Raw genomic sequence first — 25,848 nt, forward strand, 5'->3', positions numbered from 1 at the left:
GGCGATATTGGTTATACGGTATGTGGACATAAAAGGGAATAGCTGGCAAACGTTTTACAATAGAAACAGCATAACAACACTAGAACCTCATTTCAGTGGTAGAACATAAGAAACCAAACCAAACATCAGAACCGGCATAAAATTAGAAAAATGGTTTTGTTTTTGTTGTGGGGTTTTGTTCTGAGGTTTTTCCCCAGTAAAAACTTACAAGCAATATTTATCCCCACTTTCAATAAACAGCGTAATTTTCCAGCTACTCGCTAGCCAAAGTGCATCAACAGAAAAGCTGCCCTACTGAAATGACTCCAGTCTCAAACAATGAAAAACAGTTTATGCATCCAGTTATTTAGAAGGAATATCCTGGTAGATTATTGTCTGTAGTAAAACACACTAGAGAGCAGAGTAGCTGTTGAACCAGAGAGTAAAAATCAACTAAAATCTGATCACTTAGTATGAAGTTTTTGTGCTTTTGGTAGCAGACGTTTACGCTGCCCAGATACTTTCAACATGCTCCATTTGGTACTAGGTGTTTTAAATGGGAAGGTCTCTGCTACAGACCTCATAAAATCTACTAGCAGTCTTCTGTGTAGATACAAATCTGCACACCCATTGAAAACATTTTAAAGTACAAGTCAATTCAAAGACATTCTTAATCCCAGAGGGAACATAAATTTTGTTTTAAGTCATACAATTCTCTTCAAAGAGTTGTTGTAGATGCTAATGACGTTGTGGCTGATGAGCTTTCAAAATGTAACACTTTTAAATGTTAGTTTTAATTTATGTCCAATATATTCAGTGATGGAATAAAATTGCATCCACATGCAGAGGTCCGCTAATAAAGCGGGTGAAGGAACTGCTCCAAAGTTGTAAAAAGTGGTGAAGTACGCTTGCGTTTTTGCTCCGTAAGGTGTTGAACTAATACAAATCTAATCAGAACAATGAAATAAAACGTGCTTTATCTCAAAGTGTCCTCTAATATTTATATAAATGTGAATTAATTCTGAAGGTTTTAATGATAAAAATGCACTTTATCGCTCTCACTTAGCATGAATCAGATTGAATACTGTAGAAAACTGAGCGTTGTCATGCTATTCAGGTAAAGCATCAGCATGCAAAACCATGCAGGCGTCATGGAAGTCTGTGTTACACAGGCTTTAAAAAGGTTTTCACTGGAGGATGAATTCTTTCTAGTTTGTCACATTGTGTAACATAATGAAGCACCCGAGTCACGCTGTATGTTTTAAAGCTAGCTCACATTCTAATTAAGCAGCATCAGTAGCCATCAAGCATTAAAATATGGTGTGAGAGCTGGAAATACATAAGAAAAACCTGGCTGGGATATGAACAAAGTTGAAAAGAAAATTGCACCAATCAGCACCTTTCTATCTGTCAAGATATTAATGAATAAAAGCTCCCAGTGCCACACAATTTTTAAAAAGATAGAAACATTTTATGCAACTTTGAAGATTGATTAAATGAACAGTTTATAGAAAGACAGAGCAGCACCTGTAAGATGCATTGAGCACTCGGATGTATTAATTTGTTCACGTTCTTGTGACAATTTAAGTCTATGTGTTTTCATATAATGGAGAATATCATTTTCACATTCACAACTTTTATTACAATGAAAAAACAAAATCTTATCAAGTATTTCTGGTTTAGTTTCTAGAGACAAAACTAACTTACAAGTAACTTTAATCAGGTTATTGGAGTATTAATGAAAATCAACTAATTCCACTGGCAAGTTTTTCATTTATAATGATTGGAAAATGTTTTTATAAGTACAAAAAAAAAACTTGCCAGTGGAGCTTGTTCTTTTACATCAATGTTTAAGAGTTACTGACCTAAAACAATGTCGTAAATTTGGCTGAGAAGTTTCTTGTAAGTCACTACACTTGAAATAAGACAAAACTAAGATATTTACACTAGAAACTATACCCATAGTACTTGGTGAGACTTTGTTTTTACAGCGTACTTCAATTACCAAAACAATAAAAAGGGTCAACATGACATGCTAGTACCCAAAGTATCAGAAAAAAACGATCAAACTGTTCTCTAGTTCTCTGACCGCTCTTCAGCTGGTATTGACTGAAACGTTTAACTCCTCAGGCTCTCATTAACTGATTAAAACGTTTATTCGCTGCAATCATTTTGCTCCGTGAGCAGAAGGCCGGTCGGTCGTGACAACACTTCAGTTCATACGAGTGATAAGATTTTCCTCAACAATTCAATTCTGATGCTTGGAGACGTCAACGTCAAGTTCTGTTTTCCCCAGTGAAGTAGAATTTATCGGGGATCATTTGGAGCAAAGCCTCTAATCGGAATCAGTCAGTCCTTTGTTGGCTGCCAACTCACGAGACTGCGTGTGATGGGGCCTGTTAGGCATTTGGTGAACTGCGACGCGATCCGCTAAACCCCGCCACCCTCCAATCCTCCCCGCCTCACGTCACAAGAATAAGATGTTTAACAAGGTGAAAAGCCTCCAGTGACGCATTTGGTGCTGAGCTGATTTTATTGTAACCCCTGATTCTCGTTTGAAGTCTATGAAAGCACTTTCACCCACTGGCCAAGGTCATGTTTCTACTACTTTTGATCATTTCATTTATCAGCCTCTTGTGCTGTGTCTGGCTTGTATGTTCAGAACTTTAACAGTCTGGAGTTGGGGTGACTTTATCTCATATTTGGATTTTGTTTTAGTCTTCCTTTCAGGCTTACATATTTAAAAAAAAAAAGGTCTGGAAACTCAGAAAGACAAAACGGTATCTTTTCAAGCCAAAGAGTTTTGGGGATAAACCCACAGAGGAAGCAGGCCAGTAGTAGAGGATTGAACAGTTTCTTTCCATGCGATATGGAAGTCTAGAAAACTTTCGTCTTGGACGGTTATTTTATTTTACCCTCCTTCTATCTCCACAGTGCGTCACAAGCGAGCCTAATGAGACGGTTTGCAGAGACCGTCAGCGATTACTTGGGGAAGGTCAAGGTTTGTGAGGAGCGTGGAGGAAGGACAGTAAGATTTCTGCAGCCGCTTTGTGTTTTTTTTGTTTTTTTTCCTGCTGCGGGACGCCGCGCGCGCGGCCCATCTGTGCTGATAGGGAGTTGAGAGCGCCCATGTGCAGGCAATCGCTGACGTCAATTGGGCTTGAAGAACCAGTACAGCAGGAACCAATAATCTATTCCAGCCTCCCTCCCCTGCCTTTGTCGCTTCTCTTTCCCGTATTTCACATAAACATAATTTGACTTTGAAACCGATTATTATTCTGCAGTCTCATCCGCATTACTGCCATTTTTGACAGGTGAAATGGCTGTGAATGGGATTTTTGTTATTGCTTTCATTGAATAATAATCTACTGCATTAATAACTCAGGAGATTAATTTGCATGTACGATGCATGCAGTGCATGCACTAACTTTGCTTGACTGCAATTCAAGAAAGCTACACATGATCTCAAGAGCAGAAAAAAATATATTTGGCCAGAATTTTATCTACAAAAGAGTGGGTTTTTTCTCCGCAAATATACCCAGATATTACTGTGGTTGTGTGAACTGAACCTCGGTGGGTAAGTGAAATTGCACCAATTCAAACTCGTGCACCAATTTCTGTTTTTCAAAATCCTTTGAGGTTGTCTGTTGCGGTTTGTTTGAACTGGATGATGAGCCAGAAATTAACAGTGTGAAGTTCATCATGTGTACCTGAACCCAACTTGGAAGCCGTTGGAACTAGCAGGACTAGATTCAAGCGTGTGTAGACAACACCTCATTTTATGACAGAGATATTTCCCAGGCAAATCACAAGCTGGGAAAGCGGCTCTCTCCCTGAGGTGTAAAAGGACGGCCAACAAAAGGCTCAAATAAAAAAGATTTTACTTACATAAATGTGGAACGTCAAGCTTTTTAACCAGTTAGTTTATAACATTGACAGCATATTTTTGAGCACAATGAGGTTACTTTTCTTACTTCTTGTGCCTGTTAAATTTTTTTTAAGCAAGAAGTGACTTAAAAGTGTGATTAAAAGAAGTGATTAAAGAGTTTGCTGCAGGTAGAATCAAGTATGCAAATTCACTGAGACAGCATTTTGTTTGTGACAGAAAGTGCATTTACCTGAAAGACAGACTTTGGTGACCGAAGGCTGATTTGCAGCAGGAGACCTTCTGTAACAAGAAAATAGACAAGAATCCTATGAAATATATACTAAGAGACTTTTTTTTTAAATTTAAAACTCACAGGTAATCAAGAATGGCTCAATACAAATGGCTGATGCAAAAGCATGTTGTACTTTAGTTACACCAAAAACTCCTCATGCAACAAAACATGAAGAAAACTGGCCCAGATTTAGGTTTACAGGCGATCTATTATGCTTCCTTGAGCAGGTTAGAATAGGTCTATGACCTATACAAAACATGTTCATTATATTTTTTGCACAAAACCATTCTCAGAGAATGAACCTTTGGCCTACTCAGTTCAGCCTACTTTGATCGCTTTTCACAATGAGCTGTTGTCACTTTCAATCCAAATAAGCTGCTGCTGGCCAGGCCCCCCAACTCAACGTTTGCACTCGCACGTGAAAATGGCTGCAAACAGATGCACAATTATACAACCATACATATTTGAAAAGCAGAAGTGGAGCCTCCTGCACAACTAGCAAAAATGCAGCAAGTGGTTTCTAGATGGTAAGTCTTTTCCAGAAGCCAAATGCAGTGGAGCTCCTCTAGGTGATGGACAGTGCTTGCAGATTTGTGGCGTTACATTATGAACGGCTCATTTGTTTCATATCTTCCACCTCTTTTGCACAAATAAGTTCTATAAGTCCACCACTGACACTCCCCATGACTGCAGAGTTATTGGAGTGTATCTACATGTCACGGCTGCCATTTCAACAAAGGTGAAACAACCAACAGCAGTTGGCGTGCCTGCCTTGCTCCAGCGGTGCTCAATGTTGGGTAGACAGTTGAGGCCTAGCAAGATTTCATGTCACAAGTTGCTGCGATGAAGTGTGAACCTGTTGCTGTCAGCATGACTGTGTCTAATTAAAACCCTGGAAAATGAGGGCGAATGGTTTAAGAGTGACACCGTCGATGTTTGAAGCTCTTGTTTCGGCTCTCTGGTTGCCTGTTACGGAGTCAGACTGCTGGTCCGGGTGGCTCAGTTGACAACAGCCTGTAAGCCATTCACTATTTTCTGGTGAATCTCAACTGGGTTGATCGTCTCTAGATAAAAATATTTGGGCTGCTCAAACCTGACCTGGATTGTGCTGAAAAGAGGATCTTTAAAAATTCAATTTGAGATTTATTCTACTTGTGAAAACACAAAAAAGGATTATGCACAATGTTTTCTACAATCAAGACCACTTTAGAATTAGGATATTCAACATCAAGACTGATTAAAGTGGACTAAGTCATTCTACAATGACTCAGAATTTTTTTTTTGATTTGTGAAACCTTCACAGTAATTCCTGAATGCTAAGACATTAAAACATTTAACTTGTTGAAATCTCATCTTGTTCTCATAAACTCTAATAATGTGTATTGTTTTCTAGTGTGAACTGAATAAATTGCATCTATAGTCATCAATCACCCAGGCGATTGTAGTCATCCACCCGAATTTTCTAAACGTTGTAGCAGGGAAAACAGGCTGCATTATGTTAACACAGAAGAGAGAACACGGTGCTGCTTCCTCGGTCCAGGTTACACTGGAAGATATCCGAAAATAACTTTTTTTAAAACAAAAATTTGTGATCTTGATCTGCAATCTGCTTAATGCCCCCATATTTTCATACACATTTAGACATTTTCATATTTGTGAAGGACAGTTGTGTGCCTGTTCCTGCTTTTCCTCTTCATGACTCTGCAGTTTTGTCCGATCATATAAAAAAAAACAAAAAAACATTTGCCTACTTGATGTTCAACAAACATGTAGAACATGTCTAAAACTCGCTGTGTAAGAAATCATGTAAAACAAAGTGCTGCTCTCTCTCCCTCTTCGTGCTGTCTTGCTTTCAGCAACCATGTTTGTCATCAAAGCAGAAAAGGCTAAACAGCTGCTCTCTGGATTCTCTGAACCCGTCACAGACCTACAGTGACCCTTCTCCCTGAGGTTGCATCACCTCTGGTCAAGCTGATGCAACTGCTCATATTGAGCTATCAAGAAGTAAAATGGGGCAAACACCTCTGTCACAAAAGAAAAAGAAATAAAAGCTCCCTGTGGTTTGTAGGGATTTCATTTCTGCACATCACTGAAAATATGCAGAATTTAACAAATCAATTTGTAACCTAACTTTAGCATTAATGTTTATGGTGTTTTGGCGCCCCCTGGGGAAACAAATTGGCATGCAGAGTTCTTTCAGGAAAACGTGAGGCATTTTTAACAGCTACATTTTTCAGCTCCTTTTCTACACAAAATAGAAAAATAAGTATTTTAAATAGCTTTAGTTTGGACAGAAACATCCAAACAGACCAAGTATTTACCAAGGATTTTTGGTCTAATTTTTAGTGTACTTGAAATAAGTCAAAATAACTTACAGGTAACTTTTCATTAGTATTGATGAAAAAGTACGAGTTATAAGTGAAATAATCTGTCAGTGGAACAAAACATTACTTCTTATCACATAAGAAAAATATCTTGTTTCATTGGCAAATTATAAGTAGTATTTTTCCATCAATATTAAGGCATTAGTGACTTGAAACAAGCTCCTGTATTTTGCTGAAAGGTTACTTGCAAATTAGTTTTGTCTTTTTCAAGTGCACTAGGATACTTGCGATAGAAACTAGATCGAAAATAATTTGTAAGATATTTTGTCTATTTGCAGTCAGCCATTTAATTTAGAACATAAAACCAATGTGTAGAACAACAACAAAATAAATATACTTACTTATTAGACGCACATTGTATATTTGTCAAGGTGGTGAAATTGTTCCTAACAGTCCGTAGGCTTGCCAGAACCTAAAAACAGGAAAACAAAAATTAATACATAGAGGTAGAATTTATGGGCAGAATCACAAATCTATGAAAACAAGTAAATAAACAAACTTAATTTATTCCGGAAAGACAAATTGCATGATAAGAATGTAAGGAATGCAAGCAGTGTTTAGAATAGTCAAGAAAGTTTGTCTGGTCTTATTTTAAAAAATTTAAATGTATTAATATTGTCTTTCAATACAATCTTATATGCAGTACATGCACATAAAAAAATTTAAACTTTAAAAAATTTTGACTGAATATTTGATGTGAGTTGCACAGGGTGAAGAAAGAAAAGATTTTGTTTGTCCATCTGCCTTGTTATGCTAATTCAGATCCACCAGGTGGCAGAAAAGTTCATCTTAAGGAAGTTCTGAAGCCATCTGCAACAATAAGCCCTTGCATCTAAAAAGCTTCAGACAAGTTTGTTTTAAATATGTCACTGAGTTGTTATTAATGTTTGTTCCCCCTAACCCCCCAGATCTTCTGACGGATCAGCTGTTACCTGGGCAAATGGAGTTACAATCAGGTCTTCGTTGTGCCTGAAAAGAAATGTGACAACTTGTGGTTATATGTGAAACAAGTAAGGGTTGATTAGGCAGCAGGTTGATTGATGCCATATATGTCCACAACGCACAGTTCTCCCACTATGGATGAATTCCGCGACAAGGACTTTGGTGACAGCTCGTAGTCGCTGTCAGAGCGGTACAGGAAGGACTCTCTGCGCTGGCCATGACCTGCTAGGTTGGGGTGCAGGACCAATCCTGAGCCTGGAGAGGCCTGCGGGTCTGATGGACTGCAGCACAACGACGGGCCATTTTCAACCTCGAAGCTGAAAGAAGAAACAAACAAAATGAACTGATTTTGAACAATGATTTTGAATACAAATCCTTCTTTAAAAAAACAAAAAAAACAAAAAAAAAAAAACTTGAACTGGCTTTTTCACAGCTAACTTTTGACCAGCCTTTGGCAAAGGTTAGCTGGTCAAAGGTTAGCTGGTGAGAGACCAGCTAACCTTTGACCAGCTGGTCTTTCACCAGCTAACCTTTCACCTGCTAGCCATTGACCAGTTAGCCTAGCCAAAGGCTAGCTGGTCCAGGTTTCCTGGAAGAAAACCTGTTATATACTGCATGCTAAAGTTTTGATATTGGGTTTAGGTTCACCTGCAACCATAAACACACAGCCAGAGTTACAAGAGACGTTTTAAACAAAGCAAATGTATGTGTTAGCCAAGTTCACATCTCAATCCTTTTGTGAATCTGTCTGAAGGATCAAAAATTTCTGTTCACAAACGCTCTATTCAATCTGAAAGACTCTGAGCTGTTCCAGGAAAAAAAGAACGGGCAAGAATATTCACTTCTTCATGACCAGAGCCTAAAAAGTTGCACTCAAAATGCTTGTAGGTGTAAACTGCAGTAAAATAACTGCAGTTGCCTTTTCATAACAGCTGAATGACCCAGTGAGCCACTGCAGAAGCACAGACAGATAATCTATTCATCACCAGAGAGTTGAGGCAGGAGGAGAGTACCAGATATTATATAACCAGATGATGAGGTCAGAAGTTTAAACTGAAAGGTCAGAGCCTCAGCACTAAGAGGAGCCAACAGATGCAACAAACCATGAAAAAAAATGTAACAGAAGAAACTCTGGAAGTTTAGTGTATATTTTCTGTCAAAACAATTTGACAAAAACCGTCCATGTGCAGCAATATGTCAACATTTACCTTGAATTTACCGGCACCGCTGTAATAAGCGCTACATCTGGGGTTAGCTCCGCCATTGGGATGAAAAGTTCCACACCTCTGCCAGCGAAGCACGGATTAATGAGAAATGTGCAAAATTTGATTAAACGCATTCAAGACCAACAGCGTATCCATGTTGTCCTGTGCATCATTAAATCCCCTCGCTTTCAGCAACATTGCCACCATGCTTATCCCACACAAATCTAATCTCTTAATCTGAGACAAGCAGGAAAACGCCATATTTTCAAATTTTGGTAAATCTGGGATTAACTGCGAATATTACAAAAGTCTGAGATTTCAAGAGATGAAACATTTACTATCTTCCCTTAGCAACACATAATAGCATAGATCAAATTTTTGTAATCTAGCCATGTACTACCTAAACATTTACAGGAAACAATAAATTCAATATCGTCCACACCGTTTGGTCAGCTGAAAAAAAAAATACAGAAGAACAATAGGCTTAGTACAGGGAAGGTAGTTTAAAGGTCACCTGGGAGCAACAAGGTGTGGTCTGTTGACCACCTCCTCACTGAAGTCAAAGTACCGAGCTCTGCACCTGGGGGATCTCCGCCACATTTTCCTTCACCTCCACTTCTTCCTTTCTCATCGAACGACAGATCGCAACGATTCTGTGTCTGCTGACGGACTCAGATTCCTTTTTCCCTTTTCTGTCCCGTAACGAGCGAAGCGCCAGGATAACGTCGGCTTGGCAGACGCTCACAGGCTGAGCTGAGCTGGAACGCTGGGAGTGGAAAGGGAGTCGCTCTATTTATCTGACCGACTGTCCCTTACTACTCTATATTAAAACCCAGCTGCAGATTAGTCAGCCTGTTCACCGTCTCCACTGACTTCCACTTGAGGTTTTAAAACCATGGATGTTTGCAGGGGAATAATGGTTTAAAGTAGGCGCAATATATGGAATATGATTTATTTTAGAAATAATCACTAATGTGCATCTCACCCAATGGCCTGTGGAGAAAGTTACCCTGCAAGGATAAGCAGGTATGAACTCAATTTAGCTTAATTAGAGTAAGAAGAAATGGTTTTGTATGAGAAATTGCTAACCGCTGTGTTTGTTACATTATAATCCAGCCTGGTCACCAAAAGTTTAGTTTTCACTTTCCTATTGTCCTACCAAACACCTCAGGTTTCTGGTTATGACATGAGCCACAGCACAGTTTTGATTTGACAAGTTGCCATTATTTATACATTGAATGTCCACAGCCCTCATCCCAAAAAGTGTCTTGAAAAGCCTGAAAGCTGGTTCATCTCGCTGACGTGGAAAACTGAGCAGAACCAGACCGATCTATTGTAAACATGCTGAGAAGAAAACAGAAAAGACATTTACCTTGTAGGTAAAGCCAGCCACCAGAAATACAGGCAGTGAAGATAAATACCCTGTATGTGCTAAACGGCACTTTAAAGCTCCGGTGTGTTACTTTTGTACGAAATCTGTTTTTTTGACATATTTGTTAAAACTGTCACTATGTTGTATAATATGAGACAGATAATCTGTGAAAAGATCAATTTCCTCCACCTCCCGCCGAGCTACTATTGCCGAAATACTAGAAATGCACAGCTCAAGACCAAAAACAACCCATCAGAGTCAGGAGGAGGGTCTTATTGCTATCAATCATCCTCGGGTGCATGCTGTTAAATGTGCTAATGGTTGAGAAACATCTTACTGTTAAAGGAAAACCCTTTTTCTGCTGTCATCAGTGGGTCATGCTGACTAGCCTTAGCATTCACAACAGGCTCTGCTATCAGTACGAAGCTCATGACAAAAAAAAAACAGGCGAAGGAGAAAGAAGGATGAGCAGCGCCACATGGAGGCCAATCAAACTCTGATTGGTTATTTCTTGATAGAATTGGGAGCACTGGGAGAAGGCAGAGGAGCTCAATTTCTTTACATATTGTCAATGTTCTCCTATCCAGATGATGAAGAAGGTCGGCTTCTTCATGGTTCCGGATTCAAGGCTACCTCGTTCCGTGAACGCGTGAGCGGTCAGGTCACATCTGAGCATCGGGTCGTACAAAGTGAGAACATGTTGTTGAACCTTGCAATGTAGTCAAACAATTTGAGCAGGAGCTGAATACGACGACTACAAATGTTGCGAGGCTTTAGAGAGTAAGAGCAACTAAGTACTTAATTTAACATTCTTTGGTGTGAACACTGCTACTGGATCAATAAAACTTGCAGCTTGTTCTGCTTCGTGTCAGAGGAAGCACTGAGGTAAGAGAAGCTATTTAAAAGGAAAGCGTTTTCCAAATTACATCGAAACGTGTCTGCGGTTCACTCAGGCTGCGAAAGAATGAGACAAGTTACAGAGAATGGAAGCAGAAGTGTCAACCTCCAACTCTTCAGGGCAACTTTTAGATGTGTCTCCAGGTCATCACACTTGAATCCAATTCCTAGACTAATTACCTCACTACCTGACTCACATATGTTGAAGAAGTTCATGTTTACTGTTCCAAGTATCCTTCCATGTTTGCTTAACATGAATTTGTGCCTCATCTCTGAGCTAAAAGGAGAAGCAGCATTCAGTTTCTATGCACCACTAATCTGGAACAAACTTCAAGAAAAGTGCAAAGATGCCGAAACACTGAGTTCCCTTAAATCAGGGCTAAAACCCCACCTGCATAGAGTTGCCTTTCATTCATAATTTCTGGGACAATAATGATATATTTGATGTGTGTGCTTGATGATTTTGACTAAATGTGATGTAATTGCTCGTTTCTCAATTAGTTACTGTTACATTTTTATGCTGTGCAACACGTTGAATTGCCTTGTTGCTGAAATGTGCTACACAAATAAATCTGACTTCACCAAAACTGCCATTGACACGGGAAGCGAAGTGTTGCTGCTTTGCTATTAGGAGATGCAACATAAACTGAGCAATTTGTTCTTTAATGTCCCCACAGACCACACACACACAAACACACCCAAGCTTATTCCCTACAAAAACAAGAAAATTAACTAAAACAATGAAAAACTAAGTGAAACTAGCACACACTCCTACTGTACACGCACAAAAAAATGCAAAACTTTGAAGGTCATACAAACACAGGCTCATATTTTATTAATGCACTCTGTCTACAGTGATGGAAGATGCAACCCTAATTTAATAAAGTCAGCCAAGCAATCAGGATACCATCTCCAGATTTCCTTTTGTAGAGCAAAGCTGCCCTGGCACATGAAGGCAAAACAATTTTCTCCATGTGGTGTGTGTGAACATAAAAAAAATAAAAAAATAAAAAAATGTAACACTTGTCTTTGTCCAAACACTTGAATTTTTCATATGCAAGTGTTTGCATATAAAATTAATTTATTTGCTGATGTTTATTTAGAATTATGTTGCGGTGAAAGAAAAATCACTTTTGCCTCCCAGAGCGTTTGTGCGGGCGCAGAGTTAACTCAGAGAAGCCAAACAGAAGCTCTGTGGGACATTTTCCACATCTAACTGGACAGAAACAATGTTTTTGGAGCCCCGAGGCTCAGCTGTGGCTGCCACAAAGCAAAGACAAGAAAGATAAGCCATTCGACAGAACTATAAGTACATTTTTGAGGAATTCAATTTTGCTGGAAAAGTTTAGGGAGGATGAAAAAGCTCCCGGGTCTTCATCTGCATGCCAAAAATTTAAATGCAACATCTTTATGATAAAACCATGTTCAAACAGCAGAGCTCATCACGAGAATGTTTCAATATATTAAGAGAGCAGCTGTAAAAGAAGGTTTCCACTCTACTGTTGTCAAAATGACAGTGGTTTAAATCTCCTAATAGATCTAAAGCTCATACATAGATCTGAGTTATGATATGCAGGCAGCTGTTTCTGGGTGATGTGACTGAAATGTCTACTAGTGACCTGCGTCACCCTGACCCACTAATGCAGCTACTTCAGGTCCCACAGCGTGTGCTCTAACCAGGGACAGCGCAGGGCTGAGGTTTCTGTCAGGGATCATTCTAGGTCAGAACGTACTAGAATAAATCATCGTCATCATCAGGCGTCAACTTTTGCAAACGTATTTCAAAGTGACATCAAAGAAGTTTGTTCATCGCCTGCTTCTCAAGCGAGAGCTCTGAGGAACTGTTGGTTTCTGACCTAGATTAACAGCAGTCAAACTTCAAATGTCTACCTACTATACAGAAAAGATAACATTGCATAAGGGGTTTTAACTACGGGTGCAGCGATTGCAGTGTTTTGGCCGACTGCAATCTCTAAAAAGCTTGACCTGCCGATTCGGATTTTGGCCATTACCAATTTTCTTGGCTGAAATGTTGCTAATTAGTTTGCCTCTTGAGTTGAGGCACAACTAACTTACAAGTGGCTCTTCAGAAAGATATAGCAGTTTGCTTTATGTCAATAATTCCTTAGTATTGATGAAAAAGTAATAGTTCCAGATTATGTTAGATTAGATTATGTCACTAATAACAAGTCATTTTTCCCACGTTGTAAATGAAATTATCTGCCAGTGGAATTAGAACATTTTCATCAATACTAAGGAATTATTTACTTAAAACAAGCTCCTATAACTTGCTGAAAAGTTACTTGTAAGTAACTTGTCTTAATTCAAGTGTACTGAGATGTTTGTACTAGAAACTGGCCAAAAAATATGTGGTGTTTGAGGTTTTAAGGCACACTTAATATCACTAATCTTTCGCTCCCTCTACATTTTCTGGCATTGAATTCAAGATAAGACTATGGCTGAACCTCTCCAAAATATTAATATTATTTCCAATGAAAAGCAACACATTGGAAAATTTAAAAAAAAATCACTTTAAGCCTTTAAACTGCCAGGGATATGGATCATTTTAACCTCAACTGTATGTTTGTGTGTATTGTGCTGCTGAAACCTAGACTAACATAGGGCAGTCGCTCAAATCCCCAACTTTTGGGGTGTGGCCCAAAAGATTTATTTTTCTTTGCAAAAATTGTACTTTATGTAAAACTCAAAGACCTAAGTCATCTGAGTTGTGTATATTTTTGAATGGAATAAAATAAACAATATTCAAGAATTTGAAAATGATTAAGTTATTATACAACATGGCTAGAGGACATATCAAACCTACAATGCTGATGTACAGCAGTACCTGTTAATGTACTGTAATTTGCATTAGTAACATCATTTCTCCTCTGTATATAGGGCACCAAACAACCACGCTAAAACCCCTTAAATTACTTTTCTATGAACTTCAACAAATCATCTTTATCACATCTAGATCCCTAAATGCTTTGAGTTGCCGCAATACGATTGGTTGTTTTTGTTATCCGTGTTAATAAATTAAATGGGTGCATCTCATTAACTCATCGATGACTGAGTATTTGGCGCTTTAGGGAGACGAACAGATCACTCATGTTGGTGTCAGGTGTGAAGTCGGTCTTGAATTCATTTTTTTAACAGGTTTTTAACAGTTTGACATGAGCTGTTGTGCAGATTGTCTTTCCTGGTTTATGTACTAATTAGGAAAGGGTCACACTTTACCTTATTAACTGAAGCAACAAACATGAGTAGGTGCTAAATACCACTGTGTTTGCTTTCGGTTTGTGGACCAAGCCTTCAGAAAATTATGTGAATTTTTTTTATTTATTTAGCAACATTCAAAGTCCGTTTCATCGCTATGTAGAGCTGTAAAGGTTTCATTCAAAATGTGACAAGGTTGTTCTAAACTGCTGTCGTTTAATGCAGAGTTCAGCTTGAGAGAAATACGATGAAGTCACAGCCAATGTGAACAGCTTTTTTATGAATCATTAACACCTCACGGCCCACAGATGTCCCTGGGTAATAAATCAAACACACCCTTTCACTGGGAATATTCACATCTCTGTCAGAGCTGCTATCTCTGACCTACTTACCTAGTGACTTCATCCTTGATAGCCTGAGATAAAGATTGTTCAAGTCCAACTCAAAAGACAATATTTTTTTTAGAAAGTCTGAGTATAGTTTTTCTCTGAAATCCAACTCAGCTAAAAAAAAGAAATCTCTCAGAAGTTGGGATTTTACTGATGGAATTAGTCTTCAGCAAATTTGGAGTTTGCAAATAAGTTTGTAAGTAAACGATCTAGTTAGAATGAACAATTTGAGAGACAATTTCATACCAGATCATTACCTCGGCAATCAGAATCTAATTTAAATCAACAAAATCATTTAACATACTAAGAGTAAGAAAACGTCAAAAAGTTTGATTTCTTTAGGAAAAGTTGTAATAGTTCAGAAACCTATTTAAAAGAAAGACACCAAGTTGCACCTACAGTGCAGATCAGTGGCAGATAAATTGACCATTTGATGTGGGACATTGAATATGAGCAGGAGAAAGATGAAAGCGGCAAATGAAAGGGTCACTTGATAACTGCAGAGAAATCTTCACTGTGTAGTTTAAAGTAGCAATTCAAAGAACAAAGGATCCATCTGGCTAAGTGCATTTCGGCAATAATAAAAAAAATATCTTTCACATCAATTTTCTGCATTGAATAACATCTTCCACTACTGTGCATTAAAGACAGACATTTATAATTTATTTGCACTGCTGGGGTGCTTTTTTTTTAATAAAAATGTTGCAAAACCCTGTGATCTTTCACTATAAAACAAGATTATGCTTATTGCTGACTTTTTTTTTAAAGTCCTAAGACAAGAATAAAGAAATAGAATCATGAATTTTAAATTTACAAACAATTTGTGACAAATATTTGAGCAGAATAGGAGGAAAGTTGCTGTTTTTGTCCTCATAGCCTCCCTACAGAAGCTACAGCTAGTGGACGTGTTAGAGTGATCTGAACCAGTCGTACCAAATCCCTTTTGTGTAACTTTTCACGGTAATAAAAGAGGAGAACTGCAGAGTTGTGTGATCAACTTCTACATTTAACAAAATGACACATGCCACTTCTCTACGGTTTTGAAAAAGGGAGAAAGCATTGTGAAAACGATGGCCTCTTTTTATTCAAGATGCCAACAGGATTATTTTATAGAAATAAAAGGGATAATAAAATAGGAGGAATCTCTAGCTGCATTTCCATTACCAATGTTCACAAAACTGTCAATATACATGTCGAAAAAACACAATTTTGCAATTGCATTGACTCCGTTAAATAAGAAACAATTAAAATCATATGTGATATGTTTGTTCACACAATTAGTCATTAAAAAAACATGCTGTCCTATCATTCACCAACTACTTCCTGTCGTCCAATAGCAACATCCGGTTGTTGATCATCTGACTTGTGTGATGCACAGTTTTACGAAATGAACCAATTTCAATACGACCAAAAAAACCCACCTCATCCAAAACTTTTTTTTTAATCAAAAACCGGACGTTTTTTTTTTTCTTCAAAATTGTCTCATTTCCACTCAGCAAATGTATTTTTGAAATGTCAAATATGATCAATGGAAATGCATACTTTCCTATGGCTGCCGCGTCAGAAGCAGTGTAGCACGGAGCCTCACCTGTCGGGGTCGGCCTGTGTGATGTCGATGCGCGGCAGGGAGGCGATGGGCAAACTTGTGGGTCTTGTTCGGGTCGTGGGATCTTCCTCTGGCGTCAGCGGCCTGCCTCGGTCCCTCTCCTTTTCTGCCTGCCGCCAGGACAACGGAGGCAGCTGTAGGTTACCAGAAAAGCGCCTGTGCACTTTGCACACCTCCACGCTGAGAGTGCTGCCGGTGGCGTATTGTCCCACAGGAGGATCTGTATTCTCCTAAAGAAGCAGAAGATTTTTTATAGCTTTTACCTTTTGTTCAATATTGAGGAAAACTCAGTAATATTGGGATTAACATTATTAAAAGGAAGTTAAAATGGAATATGTCCTTGAAATACAGGTATCACTGTTGTACATGTACAGTAGGACAAAAGAATTAAAACACTGATAAAATCTGATATAACAATAGTAATAGTGAATGTTAGGATAATAAAAACAGGCATTCCATGATGTTGCGATGTACTTTTGCGATTGTTGCAGCCTAAAATTACTAATTCTGTGGTACTTTTTTCAAAAAAGTTGTGGTAAAAGTTCTGAATATTTTTTAAGCTTTATTTTTCCCATAACAGGACCTTGCAAAAAAAAATTTAATTGTTGCCCATAACCTTCTCGAAAAAGAGACAGTTAATGTTTAAAGTGGAAATAATATTTCCAAGTACTTACAAGTATTCAAAAATACTTTCTAGGGCCCACAGAGAAATTAAACATCATAGATCGTAATAATTAAAAATTCTTAAAAGAGTTATTGTAGATATTGTAGAGTCAGACATGGCTTTTAAGAGGCGACGTAGAACAGGAAGTTAAATTAGAATGGGGTTTAAGGAAATTGGTCAAAATTCAGCTGGGTTTTGCAGTGATTGGTCAGAAAAAAAGAAAATATTCAAGTCAGATTAGCAGAAACGTTGCAATAACTGGTGAAAATTGCAAGTCCGTGAACAATTTGCGAACATTGAGTGAATTTGGGATTTGCGATTACTACATCGCAACTTATTGGACAGACTGAAATAAGAAGAGTAAACACAAACGGTAAGGATCACAGAAAGTTTTGGGGAAGAATGGACAAATGTTTAACAGAACAAATCAAATCTTTTCAGAGTCTCAAAGAAGAGAAATGATTTAGTCACAAAACGATCTGCCTGTCCTGTTCACAGCAGCAGCAACGCTTATCTTTTATCACTTTTCAGCTCGGAGAAGAATAACGGCTCGTTTCATCCACTTGACACCTGAACTGGCAATTGGCATGTTTATGAAGCTGTCCCAGATATAAATCGTGAGCTTAATGTGAGCGTTTAAGCAAGAAGTCCAAAGGGCCGAGCTGGAACGACGGGGCTGTAAACAAGCCAAAGCACTGGGGGAAACAGGAGTGGGCTGGCACAGCTCATTTCCTTCCACTTTATGTTCACCACATGCAAGAGGAAAAGAAACACGCCAAAAGGTTTCAAATGAGGGAGGGAGGCGTGGAGGCTTCATGACGACAAAGCGGGAAGGGGGCGGGGGAGGAATTCCTCGTGGACGAGGCAGGCAACAAATTGTCTGTTGTCAGTGTGTGTAGGGTGAAAGCGAGTGGATGAAGAGGATGAGTGGGCAAGAGACTGAATCTGACAGAAAGTGAGAGTAAAAAGATGAGAGCTACAGTCTGGCCAGATCTCAGAACTCAACTATTTCACTTCATGGATGTTGCAAGTCTTTTCTTCCTCTTATCACCTTCAGTCACTTAGGATTAGGGATTTTCCAAATCAGTTCCAGTCAGATGTTATATTAAAGTTTATAAATCAGGTGTATGCCTGAACACCGAGTAGCTTAAAGTGAGGTAAATTAACAGAACAAATCTCATCATTATTATGGTGAACATTGTTACTGTTTCCTACTTTACAGTCACTGTCCAATGACTAATGCCAAAGTATCTGTTCTACCTGACAGAGACAGATATTTAGAAAAAAATTAAAAGGTGTTTCTGCAGGTCTGCTTTAATGTACTGCTCCAGTTCAGGGAAAATGGGTTCATATCCCAACCACAATATTGTATATCTGGGTTTTTTTTCCAATGATGAAGTAAGAAACATCGACTTCGCACAGGGTTAACAAGTCCAAGCCTGCGGGTGTTGGTGAAGGAGTGAACCTAAAAGTAGCAGGATAGTAGACTTTGTTCATTCTTATTTCCTAACTTGCACTATGAGTGTTTTTGTATTTAGCACTCATGCTCCATCCCGTATTCCTGCACCTCCAGTCAAACCATGAGCCAACAAAGCACGTTTTCTCCCAATCCGTAGCCTTGAATCTTGTGCCAATTTTATTTTATTGGGAGGACAGTGAGTTTTTCCTTGCCATTGCTGACCGTTTTTTTCTGTTTGTGTGGATAAGAAAGCTGAGCTGAGTCAAGCCCCGCCTCACCAGGTAACGACAGTAACTACTGTACACTTTATGCTGATTGCCTATAAAAACAAATTCTGTGAAATTCCACATTTTGTTGTGAATTCTATTTTGTTGTGTTCTGTTCCACAATTCAATCCACGTTTTCCTCATCGATCAGAGGGCCCTACCTGTTGTCCTGTTTGGCAGAGGCCTCCAACACAGACTTCTGATTTGGCTGGTTGACAGTATTTTCTTTATAAAATGACATCTACTCACTTTTAAACAATTTGTCTGGTTTATCTGGATATGCTTAGATTTTCCCAAAATACGACTAAAAGTACGCCCCACCTCATTCTTGTAACCTTAACATCGTCCTTGGTATTCACATAGGTGGCTCAGTCACTGCATTTTTTTAAGCTAGAATGGTTTTAACATGTCGTTTTTTACGTTTTGTTAGCCTGAATTACCGTGGCACCCAAATGTTCCTTTGTTTTAAAAAAGTTCAATGGAAGATTGAAAGCTCCTTTTAAACAAAAGTCACTACCAGTGAATGCGGGGATGCACAAAGTCAAAAATCAATAAGACTGTTAAATGCAAAACAGAGACCTGACAATAAGAGCAAAGGACTCTGATAAAATAAACATAAACTCTGATGGTTTTTCCAGGCTGATAGGCAGTAAGGACAGCTCTGTTGACTCTCTTGCTCTTTCCAGGGAAAGTAATTTGTCTGATTTATTGCCCCCGTCTATTCCAGATATATTGTGCCTGCAGCAGAGCATCACTGAAGATGCAGTCTGACAGAACACGACTACTCTAACCACTGATCCCAGGCTCTTGTCAAATCAATATTAAAGGCAGCCATCCCTTGTCAATAATTCAGGGCTTTTGATGTTTCACTACTAAATAATTTTAGCTATTTAATACTAATATCAGACTTCAAGATACGAGATTCTAATGCTCTATGATATCTACTCTGTCCAATTTGCATTTTAATATTCAACTGCTTTACTCCCAGTGTAAAGTTCTGTCTGACATATGAGATCATGCATCAGTTATGTTGCAGTAAAAAGCTTAAATCTGCAGTATGTCTTATAAAAGGCCGTTTAAATGGGGGGAAAACAATGAACCTTGCAGAATGTTGGAACAGCTATACTCTGTGATAATAAAAAGGGTTTCTTGGCACAGAAAAAAAAGTCTGCTCTCTCCGAGGCGCTTCCAGGAAAGCTTTTTGAAGGCAGCCTTCATAAATGAGGTAGGTGTGCGACAGCATCTAACAGCTCTGCGCGGTGACTGAACTCTCGGGTGATTATTGAACTCACGGTTTAAAGATTCAAGAAGTAGAATCTCATTGAAAGGTGGAAGATGAAATCTCAAGAATTTTGTTTGATGTAGAAGAGAGAGAAAATGCGGGTAGGTAGTCTCAGTTCGTGCAAATAACTCAAGTAATAAAGCCTGCTGATTTGCATCTGAATGAAATTGTACACCAAGGTTTAGCGATGCACTCAACTCAAGGAGGTGCAAGCTATAACGCTGTTAGCCAACATAGTGTACAGCCATGTTAGTGCTTGCTCATCAAGTTAACTGTAAATGAATAAATAAATAGAGCTTCTTGAGGAAAATGTTACAGTGATGAGAAATATTTTCATCATCATATGAGACCTGGTTTCCACCCCTAATTATACATGAATTAAGGACTCCTGTGGTTATTCTATGCATCAGAACTACAGTTGCTAATTCATTATTTATTTGTTTATTGATGAGTGGATCATGTTATGAAGGGATGATCTGTTGAAAGGAGACTAATTTATAACAAATTGTTTCTGGTGTGAAGGTTTGCCAAAGATTTTTCAAAGTGCACGCTTCATTAACCGATCTGTCGCTATTGTTCTATGACTTTAAAAGATTATTAATTGCCTATTTTTAAAGAGGCAGTATTATAAAATTAAACTTTTTACGAGCTTTACAGAATGTTATTCCCTCATCAAAAGCATACCTGGAGTGTTGACTTGATATCTGAGAAATCCTTTAATCTCCATAACATTCAGCTATGCAAAACGGACCTGGCTCCTTCGAGGCTCAGCTCCTCCTCTGAGCTGCCGTTTCCACACTTCAGCGTTTCTGCCTCACAGATCAGCCCTCCTCCCGCGACTCCCTCACTCAGCTCCTTCAGACTAGCCAGCAGCAATTAGCAAACACCCATTGGAACTGCTCATCTGCTGAGCTCTTTACAGGAGCTACTTCTCAGTGAAACTCTGGTGAAAATGTGGTGAAAGGGTTGATGGAGGAAAAAACATTGTGAAGACTTCCTGAAGACAGAGTTTCAGGAAGAGCAGGAGTTTTTAAAGAAACAGAGGCCCAATTTTAAAGCAAAATTTCCTTAAAGTCATATTTGATACATATAGCCTTTTTGTATCAACTGAAGTTAATATAGTTACTTTATTGGGCTATAAAATGACACTATGTGCCTGGAATACACATAATACAGCCCCTAAGGCAGTGCAGATGTATGTCCTTTAGTCTAACCAAACCTAGCTATGTGAGGTTAGCAGAGCCCATTGGATCTTTACATTAATGTCTCCATCCGTTCCAGGATCCTATCATCAATCACTTTCTGATAATAAGGATAATTGCAGTTCAACCTCATTTTAATATCTTTAATTTCTTCACATTTCTTTTAGGTGTAAAAAACCCCAAAACAAAACAAGAATTTCAAGTGTTCTGTTTGTTAAATATTGATTAATATATGCTGTGGTATGAGTGGAGAGGAGCAGAGGGAGGCCAGTCGCAGAAGGGACACTTTCATCATCAGGGTCTGGCCTGTCCTCTAGCTCCATTTGGAGGATGTCAAAGTAAGCGATCTGGCTTTCCTGCCAGTAATAAACACCAGTTGTGTAGAGGAGAAACAGATGGCCCACTCTGTCACATTTTTTGTCCTTTTTTCCTTTTATCCATATTTCCAATCAGTCTATGATCTGAATGTTTTCTGCAGAGCACTGTGTTTACTCTTATCATGCTCTGGCTTATTTAGAAGTATGCATACTATGCAATTGCTTATACACAGAAATAACACTCCATCCTAAAATATGAATGTACACCCCAACACACACGCCCTCTTCTGTCCCTCTCTGCAGTGTGTCCTGCTGAATAACGGTCTGTTGTGAATAGTACAGTCATCTGTTAATGAGTCACAAACCACCTTCTGGACACGTTGTGCCGAACTGCCGCTGTGTTTTTCTGCTACACCACATTGTGTCTTTTTGCTCAGGAGCAAAGCGGATGGGTAGGGGTGTGTAGCATTTTCAGAAAGTGTGTCATCAGTGTGTGAAAGGTGAAGGGCAGAAATTCAAATGAGAAAAAAAAAAACACAAATCCAACAAATACAAGGACAGAAAATCAGATGAACGGTTGGAAAATTCGGCACTTACCTCACCGGGTGCAACTCCATGAGCACTTCTGCTTTTCTTCATCTTGAGGGACTCTTAATCAGACTCCCTTTGTCACCTCTTCTCTGTCCAGCTTTGAAAAGCTACAGCAGTACTGCAAACAGGAGACAGAGAAAGGAAGGCACACACAAGGTTACAAAATCTGTGTATATCTGGATATTTAAAGTTATAAGGCAAGGCCAAGTGCATTTATAAAGCACAATTCATATCAATCAATCAAATTTTATTTGTATAGCACATTTCATCAGCAAGGCATGTCAAACTGCTTTACATCATAACAAACAAAAACACAAAGTGATGCAACATAGAATCAACAATCAAAACAGAGCATTAAGTCAAGTTCCATCATTAAATTTGTAATTGATTACATTTCAAATACTATTCTAAACAGGTGGGTTTTTAGTCGAGATTTAAAGGAAGTCAGTGTTTCAGCTGTTTTACAGTTTTCTGGAAGTTTGTTCCAGATTTGTGGTGCATAGATTCTGAAAGCTGCTTCTCCTCGTTTGGTTCTGGTTCTGGGGATGCAGAGCAGAGCAGAACCGGAAGACCTTAGAGGTCTGGAAGGTTGATACAACAACAGCAGATCTTTAATGTATTGTGGTGCTAAGCCATACAGTGATTTGTAAACTAACAACAGTATTTTAAAGTCTATTATTTGAACTACAGGGAGCCAGTGTAGCGACTTTAAAACTGGTGTTATATGCTCTATCTTCCTTGTTTTAGTGAGACTCTGGTCCAGAAGGCATTTCTTCATAGGTATCTTGTGAATCCTGTGAATGAGTAGAGGAGCAGAGAGGGCATGGTAGGGGGTAAGAAGGGAACCAGTCGCTCTGTCTTCAGTCGAGGTATCAGCTTGTTTTGGAAAAGTTTGCTCCTGATAAACGGAGGGTTCCATCCTAGTCAGACATCCTTGAGCCTGTTCTTCTGAAGCGATGATCACATTGCTGTCCTTGTTGATAAAATGAAAAAGATTTGCAGTGAGTAGCTTTGTCCTATGTTTATTAAGACTGCGTCCGCCTCTTCCAAAAAAGGTGAAAGCGCTGCCAATAGATCTAGAGGTTATCAATGAAGGTCACTGAGCAGGCAGAGCAGGTTTTAATCAGCCATTTGTTTATCATGACCAGCCTGGAGTGTTTTTCGTCTGATGGAATTGGACCACTGAGAAATAACTTCATTTTTAACTTTCCCATAGTGTTCAGTAGAATATTAAAGTCCTGTTTCAGAATCTCAGATTTCTGTTTTGCCAGATCGTTGGCTCCAACATGCACAACTAAGGACTCAATATTTGGCTGATCAGTGGTTAGAGAGAGAACTTTGCGAGTTAAATCAGATACAGTGTCACCAGGAAAAGAAATCACTCATTTTCTTGGCATTGCAAATGTGACTGATTCCATTTACTGCCTCATCTCCAACAATAAGCGCTTTTGGCATACCTGTCGTTTTCCTGGTGGTCGCTTTGTCCTTTAGAGCTTTGGGGGGTGGATGTGTTGGTCTTGCCTCATTGGTGATGCTTGAAGGCGACGTTTCGCTCAGAGGCTCAGGCTGAAGTGGAGAAAATCTGTTTTTCAGTGGGATTCCCACGGAGTCAGAATGTTTTAAGGCTTGGGCTGGTCGCTTTGTCCTTGGGAGCGGAGTCGGTGGAGCCGTTTGGTTCCAGCTGCTTGTTTATTTTTCTTTGGCGGAGCAGGTGTTGAAGTTGAAGGTGGGTTTCGGCTCAAAGCCGGCCATGCTGATTTGTTCAGGTGAGGGGTTCTCCCTGTTAGTCGTCTCATGGGAGTCGCAATGTGGGACTTTTGTTTCGGCTTGGCACCCCAAGCGTTTCAGGGTGACCTGCTTGGTACGGGGTGTACAACCTCTCCATTAATTTGAGGAAGAGTTGTTTCATTTCCACAATTAGCGTTTATCTCAAAGTTTACCTCCAGCCGTTGAATCTTCGTTTCTATAAACTGAAGTCATTGTATAATACTGGTGATGTCCCTGGGGTCGGCCGGAGGCATTTTGCCTTGGAAGTGAAAAAAAGTAAGGAAAAAATAAAAGTGTGTATGTGTTGTCCAATGTGGTAATGGCTAACTAGCTTTTGCATTCATGGCAGGCTAACAGGAAGAAGCAGCAGAGAGCAAGGGGGGCACAGGGAAAAGGGACTAGCAGTCTGAACATAAGCATGATTGACAGCGAACCGTCCTTCTGGTTCTGATTGGTTGTTACTACGTAGCACTGGGAGAAAAGGAGCTTGATTTTTTCAGATTATCTGTCTCTTGCCATGTTGTCATGACATACAACTTTTTAAAAAAATTTGTTAAAAAATACACTTATAAAAATTACATACTGCAGCTTTAAATAATAGTTTGACCACTTTCTCATACATCTTATTTTAATGGACTGAATTCATGAACTAACCACTAAAAGCGATTTGTTCTACAGCCCGTCATAACAAACCCACACACATTCATAGACTGACACACAGATCTGTTGGCAACCTGGGACTAAGTGCCTTAACATGTGGCAGGGAGGAATAGAACATGTGTTGGAATAAAACCCAAAACCTTCCAATTGTGTGGCACAGCTACTATTCCCAGCGCCCTTCTTGTATCTTACAAAGTATCAGAATAAGTTGAATCTATATCTCCAGGTCAAATCGTTACAAAATTATAATAGATACTTTCCTACACATAATGTTAGGTAGCTGAGACCAGCCAGGTAAAAACCACACACACAGACACACATATCAGCAGTGCCCTGATTTGTGTGCGCTCATTAAAAAGTAAGGCTCAGTTGGGTTATCATCCCTAACTCTTGTCTATCCCACTGTAATTAAAGTAGAGTGTTTACAGAGTATTTAAGATCAACTATCTGGAAGTGTTGGAGTGAGTTTGTAAGAATTAAAAGGGCACAGAAGGATGAGGCATCACCCCTCGGTGAAGAGGGAATCTTTCAATCTGATGTGAACATCTGAAATGGCAGGGAACTCTAAAGTGGTGCTAATGAGAGCAATCTGCAATGAAGCAAGCAAGCAGGAGGTTCAGCTTTCAGAAGAAAGTTGTCTAAGTGAGAGCTCTGTAAAAGAAAAAACTAAGGTAGAGAGAAAAAGTGTGGAAGAGATGAGGGAGAAAACGTTTTTTTATAAGCTTCTTTTTTTAACGGTAATATACAATATTTAGAATCAGAGACAAGAAATGATTATGAATGTAAATCTCTACAATAGCAGGAAGTATTCAAATGACAAAGCCACACAGTTTGAAACGGATATTCATGCATCCCACAGAATTAACTGCAGTCAGTGCTGATTCAGACACGGCCAATTTTAAATTGCCAGCATTGAGGTGGCCATGGCCCTCTAATAGAAAACTAACAGAAAAAACTATGGATGAAAGAAATAGGAGACAGGGTATAAATAAAACATTTTCACAAGACATGCAATTTTCTCACTATAACAATCACACTACCTCAGTGTTAAGAGAGCTGCATCTTAAGCAGCATGGTCTGTGTTGCCTGAGGTCAATCTTCTGTCATTGGTCAGCCAGCTCTGGAGGCAGTGACTGTACCCTCATCAATAACAAAACAACCAGAGTCGACGGAAAATTACCACAAGGCAGACATGAGTGACTAATCAATGTGACAGAAACGTATCAATGTTTTCCATGCCCGTATTGACCCCAGCTGAGTTCCACCCACATCAGCCCTGCCTGGCAGGCCCTGCCTTGTGGTTCATGTCTTTGCTGCGATTGCAAATGAAGCTGTTTAATTGCAAAAGATCGTTTATCTGCTGGAAGCTAAAGAACTTTGCTCTCAGCCTCCAAAACGCGCAGCTGTGTGTAATGTTACAGCTGCTTCCTCCTTCCTGACATAGACAGCTAGCTATCTCTAGCTGGCTAGCATAATAGCTAAGATGGCAA

General features: G+C 39.1%; 1 protein-coding gene across 3 annotated transcripts in view; it reads right to left on the bottom strand.

Moving 5' to 3' along the window:
* Window positions 1-25,848, bottom strand: part of LOC102226342 (cAMP-specific 3',5'-cyclic phosphodiesterase 4B-like) — a 67,045-nt gene that overhangs the window by 26,173 nt on the left and 15,024 nt on the right. For all 3 annotated transcript variants that reach the window (XM_023335537.1, XM_023335536.1, XM_023335538.1), the window contains exons 3-8: window positions 21,938-22,049; window positions 16,133-16,380; window positions 7,588-7,782; window positions 7,456-7,492; window positions 6,865-6,935; window positions 4,098-4,147 (exon numbers count right to left, since the gene is read on the bottom strand). In XM_023335537.1, the coding sequence (XP_023191305.1) occupies window positions 4,098-4,147; window positions 6,865-6,935; window positions 7,456-7,492; window positions 7,588-7,782; window positions 16,133-16,380; window positions 21,938-21,979 (643 nt within the window). In that variant the 5' untranslated portion in view covers window positions 21,980-22,049. The remainder of the gene's footprint in view (window positions 1-4,097; window positions 4,148-6,864; window positions 6,936-7,455; window positions 7,493-7,587; window positions 7,783-16,132; window positions 16,381-21,937; window positions 22,050-25,848) is intronic.

The sequence above is a fragment of the Xiphophorus maculatus genome, chromosome 6, assembly GCF_002775205.1.
Source record: "Xiphophorus maculatus strain JP 163 A chromosome 6, X_maculatus-5.0-male, whole genome shotgun sequence".
Taxonomy (NCBI): domain Eukaryota; kingdom Metazoa; phylum Chordata; class Actinopteri; order Cyprinodontiformes; family Poeciliidae; genus Xiphophorus; species Xiphophorus maculatus.